Source organism: Pongo pygmaeus, chromosome 23, assembly GCF_028885625.2.
Source record: "Pongo pygmaeus isolate AG05252 chromosome 23, NHGRI_mPonPyg2-v2.0_pri, whole genome shotgun sequence".
In the NCBI taxonomy this organism is placed as follows: domain Eukaryota; kingdom Metazoa; phylum Chordata; class Mammalia; order Primates; family Hominidae; genus Pongo; species Pongo pygmaeus.
This window is the reverse complement of record NC_085931.1, coordinates 35,998,133-36,016,486: the sequence shown is the minus strand read 5'-3', so window position 1 is coordinate 36,016,486 and position 18,354 is coordinate 35,998,133. Positions and strand designations below refer to the sequence as shown.

At 50.0% G+C, this 18,354-nt stretch overlaps 1 protein-coding gene and 1 long non-coding RNA gene across 8 annotated transcripts in view; one reads left to right on the top strand and one right to left on the bottom strand.

Annotated features, from left to right (window-relative positions):
• The window catches only part of KIAA1671 (KIAA1671 ortholog), a 242,847-nt gene that overhangs the window by 82,808 nt on the left and 141,685 nt on the right, over positions 1-18,354 (bottom strand). Inside the window, exon 1 of one of the 7 annotated variants that reach the window (XM_054469005.2) lies at positions 183-2,014. The exons of the other annotated variants lie outside the window; for them this stretch is intronic. Within the exon in view, the coding sequence (XP_054324980.1) occupies positions 183-467 (285 nt within the window). The 5' untranslated portion in view covers positions 468-2,014. Of the gene's footprint in view, positions 1-182; positions 2,015-18,354 lie in introns of those variants that run through there. 7 annotated transcript variants of the gene reach the window in all.
• On the top strand, positions 323-11,429 carry LOC129022782 (uncharacterized). Its single transcript, XR_008496559.2, has 4 exons — positions 323-458; positions 1,639-1,678; positions 10,050-10,163; positions 10,814-11,429. It is a non-coding gene; the product is annotated as an uncharacterized LOC129022782 (long non-coding RNA).

Below are 18,354 nucleotides of genomic sequence, written 5' to 3'. Positions count from 1 at the left end.
GGAATTATTGCTACATGCCTCTTTCCCAGGTACAGGGGACAGGAAGTGCCTGGGCTTTGACTGACAGCTATTCTGGAAGAAGTAACTTCCCGGTTTGATGTCTGGGACCCCCTCCCTGGGAGGACTGGAGGGGAGGAGCTTTCAGTGTTGTTTTAATATTTTTTAAAACATAATAAGCTTACAATATCTGGCGGTTCCGAATCTGTATGCCTTTTCCTCAGTGAAGAAAACCTCTGTTGGCTGCGAGCTGAGAAGCGACGGAAGGATTCCCGACTCCGGGAAGCCAGGTGTCGGAAGGAGGAAGTACGCTTGAAGGGGGTCCGGCTGGCCGACTCTGCACTCGTCCGTTCGTGGCCCACCGTGGTGGTCACCAAATTGAGGGCTTCCTGGAAGGACCTCCTCACGGTGCCCATCCACTGGGTCATGTGGGTCTGAGCCACCGTGAGTTTATCTCCCAGGTAATCCATGGGGCCAGCCAGGAGGAGAGGGAAGAAGGAGGTTAGGGAGGGAGAGAGCAATTAAAACGCCGGTGTCCTCTCGCCTCTTCGGACTCTTGCTCATGGAAGTTTTGGGCTTGCTTGGAGGAAAAAAATTTAAAAACAGTAGCTTTCTTCAGGCAAACCAAGGGTAAGTAAACATCCCTGAGCCAGCAGCCGGCTGCATCCACGGGTGCCGCTCAGAATTAAGAGGCAGCTAAGTGCCAGGCTGGGAGTCCACCCCAGCGGAGTTGTAAAGTCAACACACTGGGCAGTCCAGGTTCCAGTTCCAGGGCTCACCCAGCTGATCGGCCGAGACAAGGAGCTTTGAGGAACAAGCCGGCTGCACTCACTCCAGGGCGTGACGGTCCCCGAAAGGCGGGGGGTGGGGGTGGGGGTGGAGGGGGCGGCCTTGGGCACCCTCGTCCTCACTTCCCTTCAGGTAGGCAGCCCCCCTGAGGTGCACCCTGGAAGGTTCCGGTGGGCAAGCTGCCGCACCCTGCTGCCCCCTGCCCGGCTGCCCTCAGCCAGAATCCGCTCACCTGACCCATGCAGGTTTTCTGTCCTCTGGCTGGAGATTCCAAACCTGTCGGCCAGCAGGCGGCTAGCTCACTTCCGGAGGCAGCCACCAGGGCCCCCGGGTCCCCTGGCTGAGCAGCCTGGGATGACATCAGCCCCCGTCTTAGCGAGGGGCTTCGCTGCCCAGGAATGCAGGAGGGGCCTCGGGGAGGCGGAGGCGGTGGCGGTGGCCGCCCAGGGAGCTGACGTCCGCCCCCATTTTTTTCTCCCCCAAGTCCCAACTCGCTCACGGTCCCTCGGGGCTGATGGCAACTTCACGTGCCTGCCAGCCTACCCACCCCTGTGCCCTCACCGCAAGCGCACAAGGAAATGCGGCTGCACGTGTGTGCATGTGTGTGCACGTGTGTGTGTGTGCGTGTATGTCGGCGATCTGGCAGCCCCGGGAAGGTTAGCACTGCTGGGAAACGGCTTCTGCCTCTAAGGTTACAGGCAGCGTCTTGGGACCTCTGGTCGGCTGTCTGTCTGTCTCCCTCTCGTGGTCTGTTTCTCTGTTGATTTCTCAGCCTCGCTCTCCTCCCTCTCCCTGTGTCTCAACTTCCACTTGCTTGTCTCTAAGCTTCTCTCCTCTCTCTTTCCTTTTCAGCTGTCTCTCCCTCCCTCTCTGGAAGGCAACACTGATCCAGGTGAGACAGCCTCCGCGGTCCCCCAGGAAGCACTGGGGTGGGCTGTATTTCAGTACAGGCGGAGTTGCCATGGCAACCCGCGGCACAGCATCTGCCCTGTCCTGGGCAGCAGGCTCAGCACTGGGAGCAATGGGAATGATTCATGGTTTACACTAGGTCACATGAGTTCCCTGGGTTTTAACCCTTACAGGGCTGGAGTTAAACTAGGGGTTGGGGGTACGACTAGATCCTAACACCCACTGCCCTCGGCCAGGCCCCGCTCATCTGACCCATGCAGGTTTTCTGTCCTCTGCCTGGAGATCCCAAACATGTCAGGGGTTGTTAGAAGCGGGTGGGCAGCAGCTGGATCCTGGAGGTCAGGCACACCTGTTAAAGGAGGTTTCTCCTTCTAGCAGGGATCCATGTCCCCCCAACCCCACTACTTTTACAGACAAGGAAATGCAGATTCAGAGACATAGATTCACTTGCCCAAGGTCACATAGCAAGGATGTCACCAGGCATGCACCAGAGCTGCTTCCACCCCAGGTTTTCCCAGGTCTGACACGGTACCTGGCCCAGAGTCAGGGCTCTGTAAATATTTATTGTTCGGACACCAAGTACACAATTGAAACCCAGGTCGCTCAGAATGCATCCTATGTCCTTTTCACCACAACCTCACTTCAGTTTTGAACAAATATTTGTTTTCTAGACACTGGTCAAAGGGCCTCACTTGAGAAAGTTTATCACAAAGGACTCTCTGGCAATGTGGCCAACAGATCTCTTTCTTTTCTATGTATTCCCAGTCCTTACAGCTATTCATTCTCTTTCTCTCTCCCTCTCTCTCTTTCTTCTTCTTCTTCTTTTTTTTATTTTTTTTTGGATATGGGATCTCACTCTGTTGCCCAGGCTGGACTGCAGTGGCATGATCACAGCTCACTACAGCCTTGGCCTCCCAGATTCAAGCGATCGTCCCACCTCAGCCTCCCGAGTAGCTGGGACTACAGTTATGTGCCACCACACCCAGCTTATTTTTTTGTGTGTAATTTTTGTAGAGACAGGGTTTCACCATGTTGTCCAGGCTGGTCTCGAACTCCTAGACTCAAGCGATCCACCTGCCTCAGCCTCCCAAAGTACTGGGATTACAAGCATGAGCCACCACATCCAGCCTCATTCATTCTTTCATTCATTCATTTAATAAAGACTCAGAGGGTGCCTACTCTGAGCCAGGCACTGCATAGAGATTAAGAGCAGAGGGCTCACAGCCCAGCAGGGGATGACAGTGGTGGCTAATATTTATTAAGAGGTAACTAAATGTCCAACACCATTCTAAGCATTCACAGGAATCAACTAATGAATTTTTTTGCATGAACCCATCTGACAGAGGAGACTGAGATCCACAGAGGTGAAATCATGTACCAAGGTTATGCCTGATAGGTGTCCTCCAAGATGACCATCAATAATCCTTGCCCCCTTTTATTCATACCCTGGTGTGGTCCCCTCCCACAATGAATCAAGGTTGGTCCGTGTGGTTAGCAGAGTAAAGAAGAAGTGATGAGCCGGGCACGGTGGCTCACGTCTGTAATCCCAGCACTTTGGGAGGCCGAGGCAGGTGGATCACAAGGTCAGGAGTTCAAGACCAGCCTGGCCAACATGGTGAAACCCCGTCTCTACTAAAAATACAAAAATTAGCCGGGCGTGGTGGCAGGTACCTGTAATACCAGCTATTTGGGAGGCTGAGGCAGGAGAATCGCTTGAACCCGGGAGGCAGAGCTTGCAGTGAGCTGAGATCACGCCACTGCGCTCCAGCCTGGGTGACAGAGTGAGACTCCGTCTTAAAAAAAAAAAAAAAAAAAAGAAGAAGAAGAAGAAGTGATAGTGTAGTACTGTAGGACTTCTAAAGCTTGGTCATAAAAGGCATCATGGTTTCTACCTTGTTCTCTGAGGTCATGCTGGGGAAAGCCAGCCGCCATGTTGTGAGGGTGCTCAAGGAGTCACACACAGAAACCCACATGGAGAGAATCTGAGGCCCCCAGCAAACAGCTAGCACCACTTGCTGGCCATGTGAGTGAGCCACGATGGAAGCAGATGCTCCATCTCTAGTCAAACCCTTAGCTGACTGTAGACCTGGACAGTATCTTGAGTACAACCTCATAAGAAATTCCAAGTCACAGTCACTCAGCCACACTGCTCCCAAATTCCTGGCCCATAGAAATCACAGAGATACAAGTGCCCAGAGGCAATTAGGTACCTGGTCCATGAGAAAACTGAAGGTTGAAGGCAAAGATGGGGTGGGGGGCTCTTGCAGCAGCCTAAATACCTTACGTTGATCTATCCAGAAGCATTACTCCACCATGCAGGTGAGGAAACATACACAGGAAACATACACAGGGCTAGGTCGCACTTCCATGAGTGCCTGGCTCCACCCTCCACCACATGCAGCCTCCTAGGTCCCAGGACTTCTGGCATCCAAAGTGGGCCTCCAAAGTTTGCCCATTTTCCCCACACAAATTGCCAATAGTGAGCTCCTACACCAGGAAGTCCTCTTCATGGCCTGCTCCCTCATCACGCAGGCCCGGGACATCCAGGGTGGAAACAGGAACAGACCTGAGAAACAGCTGAGTCCTCCCCCCGGGCCCCAGGAAAGTCACACCAGAAATACCTAGAGAGCTGGAATGGCACACAGCTTTTTAACAGACCATCTGGACATCGGGGTGGGAAATCCACTGGGGTCCTCAGGAGGAAAAATGTTAAATCAAAGTAGAAAGTAAAACACCTTTAAAATGATCATACCCACTGTTGTCAAGGTTGTGGTGAAACAGACACGTATACCCACAGCAGATGGACATGAAAACTGGTATATATTTCCTGGAAGAAATTGAACACCCTAAATCAAAAGTCTTAAAAAATAATGGCTTGGCCGGGCGCGGTGGCTCACGCCTGTAATCCTAGCACTTTGGGAGGCCGAGGCAGGCGGATCACGAGATCAGGAGATCGAGACCATCCTGGCTAACACAGTGAAACCCCGTCTCTACTAAAAATACAAAAAATTAGCCCGGCGTGGTGGCGGGTGCCTGCAGTCCCAGCTACTCAGGAGGCTGAGGCAGGACAATGGCGTGAACCCAGGAGGTGGAGCTTGCAGTGAGCCGAGATCACGCCACTGCTCTCCAGCCTGGGCAACAGAGAGAGACTCGGTCTCAAAAAAAAAAAAAAAAAAAAAAAAAATGGCTTGCCAGTTAATGACATACATATTGAAATGTACAGCTGAAATGTACTGATATCTATAATTTTTTTTTGAGACGAATTCTTGCTCTGTCACCTAGGCTGGAGTGCAGTGGTGTGATCTCAGCTCACTGCAACCTCTTCCCACTGGGTTCAAGCGATTCTTCTGCTTCAGCCTCCCGAGTAGCTGGGATTACAGGTGCGCACCACCACGCCTGGCTAATTTTTGTATTTTTAGTAGAGACGGGGTTTCACCATGTTGCCCAGGCTGGTCTTGAACTCCTGACCAGTGATCCACCCGCCTCGGCCTCCCAAAGTGCTGGGATTACAGGCATGAGCCACCATGCCCGGCCAATAATTTATTTTGAAATGCACACACACAAAAAAAATACAGTGCTGGGTGCTGTGGCTCACACCTGTAATCCCAGCTCTTTGGGAACCCAAGGTGGGAGGATTGTTTGAACCCTGTAGTCCCAGTACTCTGGAGGCTAAGGTAGAAGGATTGCTTCAGCCTGGGAAGTTAAGGCTGCAGTGAGCTGTGATCACACCACTGCACACCAGCCCAGGCAACAGAGTGAGACCCTGTCTCAAAAAAAAAAAAAAAGTGCCATGGATGGATGGCTACATTTTTATAAAGCACACATAGCATTTTTTTTTTGAGACAGAGTCTCACTCTGTCACCCAGGCTGGAGTGCAGTGGTGTGATCTCAGCTTGCTGCAAGCTCCGCCTCCTGGGTTCACGCCATTCTCCTGCCTCAGTCTCCCGAATAGCTGGGACTACAGGCGCCCGCCACCACGCCCGGCTAATTTTTTCGTATTTTTAAGTTTCCTGTGAGACACCTGGTCATGGGGGGGTTTCACCATTTTAGCCAGGATGGTCTCGATCTCCTGACCTCATGATCTGCCCCCCTCCACCTCCCAAAGTGCTGGGATCACAGGTGTGAGCCACCGCACCCAGCCACATAGCAAATTTTATAGAATCTAGCTGATGGGTATTTTCGTATATAATTTTTCTATATGTTTGAACATTTTCATAATAAAAGGTTGGGGTGGGGGGACACTGTGTCCAACTTTTAACCCTATAGTTAGTGATCCAGTTCCACACACAGGAATTCCTTTGGAAATAACAATAATAATATACAAACATTTTGCTATAAGAATGTTCATCACAGTCACATAGATAATGATGAAAAGGTGTAAGAACCTAATTATTCAAAAAGGAACTTGCTCAGGGCAGTGCAAGCCATGCTGGCACCAGAGGCAAAAGGAAAAAAAAAGTAATACTAATCCTGTTTTTATTTATAGTTCTGATTCCTTTCTCATAAATTTTTGCATTAATTTTAATTTTTTAAAAACACAATTGAAATATTATTTATAGTGATCAGTGACTTTTCTTGATGTCCCCCAATTTTGTGCCCTATGTGAGCACCTCACTTCCCTTATTCTAGACCCACCCCGTCCTTGCTAAATAAGTATAGCATCATGATTAAGGGTTTGGAGACCCAGCTATAGCTCTTATTAGCTGTGTGACGGTGAACCAGTTACTTGACTTCTCTGGTTTTCAGAGATGCAGTCATCAAATTCATCATTTCCATCGATGCAGCTGGTACCTTCCCTGACTAAGATCCCCTTTTCTAGAAGGTGCACACACACCCTTCAGCTGCTGTGAATGCTGGTTACGAAAGGCTCAGAGCTCTACCCTCCTCTGGAGAACTGCCCTTACTGAAGGCTATGTCCAGATGCCCACAGCCAATGACTGACCAATACAGAACAAAACACTGAGGTCTCCTTGCCTCAAGGCACCACCAACTCAGTGATGCAATTCACACTCTAGGGGTCCCCATGGGACTGGGCTGAGGCTGGGGCTCAGCTGAAACCACATCTGTAGTTAGCTTTGTCCCCTGCCCCAGTTGTTGCCCTTTCTTCCTTATGGGTTTCGCTTGAGAGCTTTCCCTCGATGAATTGCTGCACCAGAATCCTCACGTCAGTCTCTGCTTCCAGGGAACCTGACCAAAGACCACCACCACCATCACCACTGCTAACTGAGCACTTACTATGTGCCAGGCATTACATTGCATCACTGTATTACACCATCAGCTCCTCCCAACAATGAAAGGAGGCTGATACTATTAATATGGTTATCACTCGCATTTTACTGATGGAAAAACCGCGGCAGAGAGAAGTGAAATGACCAACCCAAGGTCACACAGCTATTAAGTGGTGGAGTTTGGCACACCCCCAACTTCATACCTGTGACAAGCTATATATCCTGGCCCTCACCAAATCAGTCTGGATGGCGACAAGCGCCCAGAAAAGCAGAGACCAAATGGCAGGTGGGATCATCCAGTTCTGCCTCCTTCCAGAAAGGGGAGAGGGGTGCAGAAGTGAGCTACAAAGCCAGATTCCTGCTTGTTCCCTCCTGGCTTCCTTTAGGTACAGAGCGGTCTGCAAGTGTGACTATAAAAAGCTTCACTTCCTGAAAACTGGGGCAGCACAAGCATTTTCCCCCCCAGAGGACTTTTTCTGCAAAGTCTTCTGTTCTCTCCAGGAAACTCTTGGGATGTTTTGGGCATCAAAAAAGAAAGAAAACCATCTTTTTCTTACATAATTAATCCAAAAAATGCTGGAGAAGCTGCTGAGATCCAGGAAGTAAATGGGAATTTCTTTTACAATGTGAGGCGAGACACAGAGATCACCATTTCTAGACAAGCACATGTGATTTCAGAAATCAGAAAATGGGCCAGGCATGGTGGCTTATGCCCGTAATCCCAACACTTTGGGAGGCTAAGGCGGGTAGATTCCCTGAGGTCAGGAGTTCGAGACCAGCATGGCCAACATGGTGAAACCCCGTATCTACTAAAAATGTAAAAATTAGCGGGGAGTGGTGGTGGGCACCTGGAATCCTAGCTATTTGGGAGGCTGAGGCAGGAGAATTGCTTGAACCCGGGAGGTGGAGGTTGCAATGAGCTGAGAAAGCACCATTGCATTCCAGCCTGGGCAACAGAGTGAGACTCAGTCTCAAAAAAAAAAAAAGAAGGAAAGAAAGAGAAAGAAGAAATCAGAATATGTCGGTCATTCATTCATTCAACAAACATTCCCTGGACAGTTACTTTCTGCAAGCTCAGTGTTAGGCTTGAGGGGACCTATCGTCTCTGAAGAGCTCAGTGTATCTATCTGATTCTTAGCCATTAAGGGTGGAAGGCCAACTCAAATCTGAGGCTATCCCATTTTCTCCCCAAAATCGAATACAAACATGTATAATTTCAAGAATCCCTGGTCTGGTGGAAGAAAGAAATAGGAAAAAAAAAAAAAAAAAGAACAATTGCCAAGGGTTCTGATGAACAAGTGAATAACATGCTATGGGAATATAATAGGGAGGGTGAACCCCAATCAAGAAATTCAAAGGTTGAGGAAAGAAGGTCACAGGGAAATGATCACTTATTAAAGACTTACAATTAAAAGAAGGGTATCTGGGTGGGGTTTTGAAGGATAAATAGGAGTATTCCAAGAGGGCTGAAAGTGAGAACACCACGTGCAAAGGCCAGGAAGCCGGGGCACATCAGTCTTGCCCTCGGAGTTCTGGACATGTGGCATCCCTGCCTACAGCTGCCTTCCCCTCCTCTCCCACCTCCAAGACAACCTTCAGCTTTTTCCAGATCTCCCGCAGGAGGTCCCACTTGTATGACCCTCTTCACATCCTGCTTCCTAAAAGATTGGACATTCCAGGACTCTGCCTCCTAGACTAAGAGGTACACTAATATTATGTTAATAAAGAAGAGGGGGCCAGGAGCGGTGGCTCATGCCTGTAATCCCAGCACTTTGGGAGTCTGAGGCGGGTGGATCACCTGAGGTCAGGAGTTCGAGACCAGCCTGGCCAAAATGACAAAACCCCATCTCTACTAAAAATACAAAAATTAGCTGGGTGTGGTGGCAGGTTCCTATAATCCCAGCTACTCAGGAGGCTAAGGCAGGAGAATCGCTTGAACCCAGGAGGCGGAGGTTCAATTTCAAGAATCAAGCCAAGATTGCACCACTGCACTCCAGCCTGGGCAACAGAGCAAGATTCCATCTCAAAACAAAACAAACAAACAAAAAAGAAGGTGGTTCAGTGGAAATAATAACCACTAATGGAGGATTTACTGTGGACCCAGGAAATGTTTACTTGCACATCTCACCTCATTTAACCCTCAAAACAACACTTGAGCGTGAGTCCTATTAGTGATGTTCCCCATTTTGCAGAGGACAGTGAGGTTTAAAAAGCCAAAAGGACTTGCCCTGGGCTGGGTGTGGTGTCTCACGCCCGTAATCCCAGCACTTTGGGAGACCGGGACGGGCAGATCACAAGGTCAGGCATTTGAGACCATCCTGGCTAACACGGTGAAACCCGTCTCTACTAAAAATACAAAAAAAGGCCAGGCGTGGTGGCTCATATCTGTAATCCCAGCACTTTGGGAGGCTGAGGCGGGCGGATCACGAGGTCAGGAGATGGAGACCACCCTGGCTAACACGGTGAAACCTCGTCTCTACTAAAAATACAAAAAATTAGCTGGGCGTGGTGGCGGGCGCCTGTAGCCCCAGCTACTTGGGAGGCTGAGGCAGGAGAATAGCATGAACCCAGGAGGCGGAGCTTGCAGTGAGCCGAGATCACACCACTGCCCTCCAGCCTGGGTGACAGAGGAAGACTCGTCTCAAGAAAAAAAAAAAAAAAAAAAACAACAAAAAATTAGCTGGGCACGGTGGTGCATGCCTGTAATCCCAGCTACCCAGGAGGTTGAGGTGAGAGAACCTGGGAGGCAGAGGTTGCAGTGAGCTGAGATCGCGCCACTGCACTCCAGCCTGGGTGACAGAGTGAGACACCGTCTCAAAAAAAAAAAAAAAAAAAAATGGGGAGGGGACTTGCCCAAGGTCACTGAGCTGGCAAGAGGGCTCTGGGACTTGAACCCAGACCTGTCTGATCCCAAAGCCTTTCACCACCTCATTTCTCTGCACTTATCTGGGTTGTTCCCCAGGCCTCTTGTGAGGGTAAGGAAAAGCCTTCAGAAGGGCTTGCCCAGTTGCCAATTGCATTAGTTTCCCTTTCTTGTCAACTGGCCTGGAGACAAATTCCCAGGACTACGTGTGGGAAGGGCTGGCTCATGAACACAGCTTCAACCTACTTTTTTCTCTCTTTCAGATGGAGCAACACCGTCAGTCAGAAGGCAGCGGATGGCACAGGGCTTCCGCGTAAGGCCTGCATCACCTGAGTCATGGTTTTCTCATCTTGTATGAAGCCCACCCCCTTCAAAAGGTTGCGACAAAAAAACAGCTGAGATAATTTGTGCCCCTGGCACATAGTTAACACTCAATAAGGCCAGGCGTGGTGGCTTACACCTGTAATCCCAGCACTTTGGGAGGCTGGGGCAGGTGGATCACTTGAGGCCAGGAGTTCGATACCAGCCTGACCAACATGGTGAAACCCCATCTCTACTAAAAATACAAAAATTAGCCAGGCATGGTGGTGTGCACCTGTAGTCCCAGCTACTCGGGAGCCTGAGGCAGGAGCATCTCTTGGACCCAGGAGGTGGAGGTTGCAGTGAGCGGAGATCGCACCACTGCACTCCAGCCTGGGCGACAGAACAAGATTCTGTCTCAAAACAACAACAACAATAACAAAATAATAAATGGTGACCATAAGGGATGATCGTTTTTCTATTATAATTTCTATCATCTCACTGTTCAAATGAATCACAGGACCCTAGACAGTCAGAACCAGGACACCAGCAGGGACCAACCTAGGCCAACCTTCCCACTAAACTAAAGAAACAGGCCCAGACTGAGGGCTGCCCTAAGGCCTCACAGTCCATCTGCAGCAGGCGCCCTCTCTGATATCTCCTAGGAATTGTGCATGATCTGAACTTTGACAGTGTCTGCAACCTCACATATTACCTGTTTCCCCAGCTTCTTTCTACCCTGGACAAACTGGACAGATGTTAATCCTGGAATGTGCCATGCCATCTCTGGTTCAGCCTTTTGCATATGCTGTTCTCTCTGGATAAGACACCTTTCCACCCCTTCCTCACCTGGCCAGCATCTAGTCCACCACAGCTCAGCTTAGATACTCCCGCCTCTGAGACACCTCCCCTGTTTCCTTATATCCATGGGGGCAGGGGGCACCTCTGGGGTCCCACCCTGCCTATGTAACCCCTACTGAATCACACAGTTTACCTGGCCATAATTTGGTTTACCCATCAGTCTTCCCGTCTGGATCCCGAGCCTGTGGGCGGCAGGGATGTGTCCTGTCCACGCTTGATACTCAACATCCTCAAGAGGCTCTCATCGCACCCACCGGGTGAGATGAAGGAATCACTGAGGCTTGAACCCAAGTCACAGGACTCCAAACATCCTTCTTGGGAGACTTGTTTCCAAGGCAACAGGGAAAGGAATTCAGATAAAAGAAAAAAAATAGAAATGACTTGATTTTACAAGTCAATCCCAGATTATTTATAAACCAAGCCCAAGATTATTTTCTTGTGTTAATTTATCACATTCTTCTTCAAATAGTCATTTTAATGACCTAAGATGTCTCTAACTAACCTTGGGATGAGCAATAAATAAATAAATAAATAAATAAATAAATAAAATCATCTGGCAAGGAAATCTTTCTAGAAACAGAAACTCCTCACCTTTCTTTATCAGGCCCCACCCTCAGCTCAAGTAGAAAGCAGTGTTTTCCACGCTGTGGAGAGTCTGCCATGTGGCCCTGCCTGGCATGGCAAAGCCAATCTGTAATTACAGCTCCTCTTCCAAGAGCCAGGCCTCTTCTAAGGCTGCAAACCCTGGCCTTCTCTAAAATGGAAAAAGGCAGGCGGCAGGCCCCCACCTGATTCCCCTGCCTGACTTATCTCCCTGGGCCACCCAGTGGTTCTGGGGGCAATCAGCCCCTGGGAAGGAGGAGGGAAGCTCTGCTGGTATCTTTGGCCACACTGCCTGGGGCTGGACAACACGTTTCTTTCCACCACAGCGACTGAAGTTCCATATTGTTGGCTCAGTTAGCAAAACAAAGCAAGATGTTCTTGGGAAACAACAAATGAGAAATGGGATGAGGAACACGTGACCTCCCCTAAGAAATGTATTTCTGACCAGTGAGTTTGCTTTACTTGGCTGAACTGCCCTCTAGGCAACACTCCGAGATTATAAAGGTCTCCATGACTATCGTAAAAGATTGAAAAAATGAGAAGGCCTTTCTGGCCTTCTTTCCTTGCTTCCTCCCTCCTGTCCTTCTGACTTAAACAGGCACTTTCTTGAGTGTCTACTATGAACCAGGTACTATACAGGGAAGCCAGAGACCCAATCCCTAGCCTGTGCGACTGTTTTACTTGGGGTTTGTAGTAAGCATAGTCTCAACTCACAGTAGCTGTCATTCACCAAGGGCCTACTGTGCGCCCTACTGCCTCATTGACAGGTATAACCCAGGAAGGCTGTAATCTCCATTGTACAGATGGGACAACAGAGGCTCTGGACAATGACATCACTAGTCCAAGTCATGCATCTGCTATGTGCAGAGCTGTGACACAACCCACGGCTGGGTGGAACTCAAAGCCTGTGCCCTTAACCGCCGGGCTACCCTGCCCCTGTGAATACCCCCATTTGTGTCAGCTGGATTATGGGGTACAGAAGATGTGGTCACAGGAGGGAAGACCTTTCCCTGTGTTCCTCCTTCCTTCCACTCCATTTGGCTTTCTCCCACTCACACTTAGATTGGCTGTGAAACCCAACTGAAGCCTGATGGTGAAAAACACAAGGTTCACCAACATGCTTTGGGGACACCCTCCTGTACTCAGTTCTGACGAAAACTCAACCCCATCGACAGCTCCAGTGACCAGCAGGTCTGGGTGGCCTCAGAGGGCACCTTCCATGCCCTCCTGCCCAGGCTGAATGGAGAGGAAGAGCCAGGCTCTGCCCCACATCACTGTGGGGCCCCAGGCAATGCTCCCCTCCTCTCTGGGACATGATTCCCCAAGGGGGTTACCCAGGAAGACCACAGGAAAGACCAACTCAAAATCCTCGGCCTTCCTCTGCAAGGCCACCAGACCCAGTTACAAATACTGTATGGCCTGGGGCCCTTGCACAGCTTTCTCCTGCCTCAGCTGCCTCCTTTTGCAGATGGAAATCATGACACCTACCTCCCAGGTATCAGTGCAAGCCAAGAGCACACAGGAGGCCCCCATCAACAGGCACGGATATTCCAGTGGGGACTGCCCCATTGGAATCCACCATTGGAACGAGTGTGGCTTAAGTACCCACATTTGCCCGGGTGCAGTGGCTCATACCTGTAATACCAGTACTTCGGGAGGCCGAGGTGGGTGGATCATGAGGTCAGGAGTTTGAGACCAGCCTGACCACATGGTGAAACCCCATCTCTACTAAAAATACAAAAATTAGCCAGGTATGATGGCGCACACCTGTAATCCCAGCTACTCAAGGCGGAGGCAGGAGAATCGCTTGAACCCGGGAGACAGAGGTTGCAGTGAGCCAAGGTTGCACCACTGCACTCCAGCCTGGGTGACTGAGCGAGACTCTGTCTTAAAAAAAAAAAAAAAAAAAAAAAAAAAACAAAAAAACCCACACATTTTGAAAAACAAACTTATAAAGAGAAATGCCCCCCTTATCACTCAGCTGGGCAGCCCCGCCCCTCTCTCATCTTATAGCTGCTGTGAGGAATGGTCTCCACTTGCAGAGCACGCCTCCACACAGGAGTGCTTTCTCCTGACCCGGCTGGAGGTCTGTTCTCACGCCTTGCTTCTCTGCACGTGGAGAGCCTCTCTTTTGCGCCGCCCACGCTGTTCCAGGAGCCATGCTGGGGTGGGCAGAGAGGGCGGGGAATGGGGCGGCCAGGCAGCCCTGGCATCTTGACAAAGGGGTGTCACTCCACAGGTCCCCATGGCAGCCCATCTTTTGGGTACAATGCACATTCCACAGCCTCAGAGTCCTAGACCTTGGGCTAGCCTGGATTTAATCTCTTCCAGAGCCTCCAGCATCAGGGCAATCAAAGCAAAATCCCCCCACCCCCTCCACCCAGTTGTTTTCAACCGAGAGGTGCCTGCAGATCCTACGCAGCCTTGATGCTTCTTGCTTCTGAGTCACAGCTCTAAGGTTACTCTCCAGACCCTATCACAGCACCTTTTCACTTACACTTTAATAATTACAATTACTTGGTATTTCCCTAATTGTTTATTTATTACTGTCCCTCTAAGGAAGGCTTATAAGAACAGAAATCTTCTATGTCTTAGTCTCTGCTATTGCCCCCTGTCCCTGGCACACTGGAGGCATTCAATAAGTCTTTGTTGAATGGATAAATGAATGAAGTAAAGAAGGGAAGGAAAGGGGAGAGAGAGGAGGGGAGGGGAGGGGATGGAAGAACTACTATTTGCCTTCTCTTCCCTGCCCCTTTCTCTGGCCAATTTCTACTTTGTGCTGATGTCACTACCTCCAGGAAGCCTTCTCTGCTGCTCTCTCCTCCAAGTAAAATGCCTTCTCTGTGCTCCTCAACTCCTGGGCTTCTCCCATCACAGTGTTCTCTTTGCCATTTTGTAAGTGTCAATTTTCACAACCCTCTGCCTACCAAATCCTGGCCAAGGGGACCTGGGGGCAAGTCTGCTGGGTGGACTACAGGTAGAAGTCTTCCTCATGATGCACCCTCTTCCTTGATGGGATGTTGTCTGGGCTCCTGAGGATGGCTGGAACTGTGGCAGCCATTTGGGGACCATGAGGGAATAAGATACTGAGAAAAGTGTAGGAAGATGGGAAGAACCTGGGTGGATCTATGCATCCAGGACTTGGAAAACTTCCTGTTAAGGGCCATATAGTAAATATTCCAGGCGTTGCAAGTCATATGCAGTCTCTATCATACCTTCTTTGTGTTTTGAGTGGTTTTTGGTTTATTTTACAACTATTTTTTTTTTTTGACGGAGTCTCGCACTGTTGCCCAGGCTGGAGTGCAGTGGTGCGATCTCGGCTCACTGCAAGCTCCACCTCCTGGGTTCACACCATTCTCCTGCCTCAGCCTCCTGAGTAGCTGGGACTACAGGCACCCGCCACCACACCTGGCTAATTTTTTGTATTTTTAGTAGAGACGGGGTTTCACCATGTTAGCCAGGATGGTCTCCATTTCCTGACCTCGTGATCCGCCCGCCTCAGCCTCCCAAAGTGCTGGGATTACAGGCGTGATCCACCACACCCTGCCTACAAGCTTTTGAAAGTGCAAAACTCATTCTTGGTTCACAGGCCATAGTTTGCCAAACCCCATACTAATACCAGCTGGTGAACTGTGCGAGGTAATACATGTCCTTATTGTCAGACCCATTTTTATGGGGGTCTTTGTTACTTTCAGCATCTCCACTGATGAAACAACACCATTGTACCAAATGACAATGGTGAGGATGTGGAGCAACTGGGCCTCTCATACCCTGAAGATGGGAGTGCAAAATGCTACAAATACTTAGACAGGGTTTGGCAGTTTCTTAACAAGTTTATCATACACCTACCATATGATAAGGCCATCTCACTTGTAGGTATTTACCCAAGAGAAACGAGAGCATTTGTCCATACAAAGACTTGTACAGGAATGTTCATAGCAGCTTCATTCATAATAGCTCTAAAGTGGAATCAACTCAAATGCCAGTCAACAAGAGAAGGGATGAATACACTGGCACATCCACGCAATGGAAAAGTGCTCCAATAAAGGGAACGAGTTATTGATATGTGCCTCAACGTGGACACATCTCAAAATAATTATGCTAAGTGAGAGACACTGATGAAGACTGCGGAGTGCATGGCTCCATTCACATGCACGTCTACAACACACAGACTAATCCACAGTGGCAGAAAGCAGATCATGGTTGCTTGAGGGCGGGATGGAAGGAGGGGTGGATTCCAAAGAGGCAGGAGCAGGCCTCAGGGAGTGGGGAACATGCTCATTATTTTCACTGCCGTGACGGTTACACGGGAATACACATACGTCAAAACTCATCAGATTGTACACTTGAAACATGTAGTTTATTGTATGTCAATTAGGGTTTTTCAGAACTGTTAAAAAATAATAATGGTGTTGGCTCTTGTAATAGGCAGAACTTTGAGGGCAAAGGACATGGGATGGGAATGTCTTAGACAAATGGGAAACACCCAAAGACCAGCAGACAGGCAACAGGGAGGGAAGATGGAAGCCTGAGAAGCCAGGGGCCCCACAAGACCTTGTGTGTCTTGAGTGATTGCTAAGACCACCTCTGTCCACTCCTACGTAGCTGAGGATGAGTGAGACCAGGCTCCTCAGCTACTTTGGTGAACAGGCACAGAGAGGCAGCCCTTGGAGACGGCCCGTGGACAAGCGGCTGTAACTGCCACTGCCACCCCGACCCCAGTGGGGCAGAGGAGCCTCAAGGCCCTGTGTGGGATGTGCCAAACAGCCACAAGCCCTTTTTGGAGTTCTCAGATGCTGGAGTTGGTGTGTCGAGTGTCAGGTTCTCCGTGTACCCTGCAGATGGTCTCTCCTCATCTGACAAGGCCGGGGACACACAATAGAATTCCTCGGGAGCTCTACGCTTTTTCTCCCCAACTCATCACAGAGAGGACAGGAAGAACTCCCAGCTTAGCTCCCCAACTACCATCTGCGGCAGGCAGGGAACACATCTGGCTCTGCAGCTCCAAATCCTCCCTCTCCGTCTGATCGCAGGGACAGTGCTATTGCTGGCAGGCCCAGCAGAAAACCTAGGCTTCCTCCACTGGGTGCTGCACCTTCAATGAAATTTTTTGTCTTGGCTACAGAAGAACAGGACCAGAGACAAGGGAGGAGAAAGCCAAAGGCTAACCAGAATGGTGAGGTCATGCTAAGTCAAAAAGGATCAGGAAACAGAACCATGAAAAGGAGCAAAGATGAGGTTGCGCAAGATTGGGCATAAGGGGATGAGTCTAGGGGGGCTTAGCAGTCATCAGTATTCCTACAGCTTATCATTTACATGTTTCTTGACTTTTTTTTTTTTTTTTTGAGATGTGGCCTCACACTGTTGCCCAGGCTGGAGTGCAGTGGTGCGATCTCGGCTCACTGCAAGCTCGGCCTCCCGGGTTCACATCATTCTCCTGCCTCAGCCTCCCGAGTAGCTGGGACTACAGGCGCCCGCTACCACGCCTGGCTAATTTTTTATATTTTTAGTAGACATGGGGTTTTACCATGTTAGCCAGGATGGTCTTGATCTCCTGACCTTGTGATCCATCCGCCTCAGCCTCCCAAAGTGCTGGGATTACAGGCGTGAGCCACTGCGCCCAGCCTCTTGATGTTCTTTTAGAGATGCATAGCATTTGTAATTTTTATTGTTTTTTTGCTCCCAGATGCTGGAATGTGAGTCTGTGCAGAGACTGGACTGCATGGCACCCCGCCTTTCATAAGAACCACACCTACCTTTCCCCATAGAATCTGCAGAGTCACAGAGTGAACTGGATGGTACCTCTGCCATTTTACAGAGGGGGAAACTGAGGTTCAGCGATGTTCAGTGTTGTGCTCAGGGTCACTCAGCTCGGAAATGACTGCATGAGGCCTGGACCTGGGCTTGTCTGGTCTGCAGGCTGGTGAACTTTTGTACATACACTCTGGAGGGAGCTTTCCTCATGTTTCAAGAAACACCACCTGAGACTCAGCGCACTCCTATCTGTCTGTTTTGTTGACTACAGTATCCCCACCCCTTAAAACACTCAATAAAGAGCTGGGGAACAAACAAGTGGACATAGCAAATAACGATGCTCAGTGAGAATCAGAGGGAGGGAGGAGGGAGAGAGAGGAAGGAAGGGCTGGCTTCCTGGTGCTCCCAGATCCACCCAGGACACAGGCTGTGCTCATGAAAACACAAAGTCGTGAGAATGCGGATGTGTACCTCCTGGGGCCAGGCTCAGATGGCGATGGTGACGCCTCTTCTCAAGTGTTCATTTTCACAATCACCTTTCTCAAGGCATATGACATATTTTCTTACAACACTGTCTGGAGCTTTAATACTACCTCCCTAAGACCTTTCAGAAAGAAAAGGAGGCCTGGAGAGGCCGCGGGAGAAAGGCCCGGGGATTATGCTGCGTCAGCCTTCACTGAAACGAACTCACTGGTCCCATTCTGCTCCTTCTTCAAGTTCTCTTGAGGGGTGTTCTCACTCTCACCTTTTACTTCCCACCCCGGGGCCTGCTTGCCTCCCACCTGCTGAGGGGCCTTGGACAGACCTGGGCCTGTGTCCTCTCAGCCAACAAGGAGGGGTTGCCATGATGATCTATAAGGGCCCTTCAGGTCTCCACCCCCGGATTCGTTTACTCCACAAAGCCACCCTGGGGGTCTGCATGTGCCACCTGCGGCACAACACCCCAGTCCCTCTAGAGGGCTCCGAGCTCCGGGCAAATGACCCACACCTGCGTTTAAACTGGGCAGCCCTGCTCCTGTTTAACCACCATTCATCCCAAGTCTCAAGAAG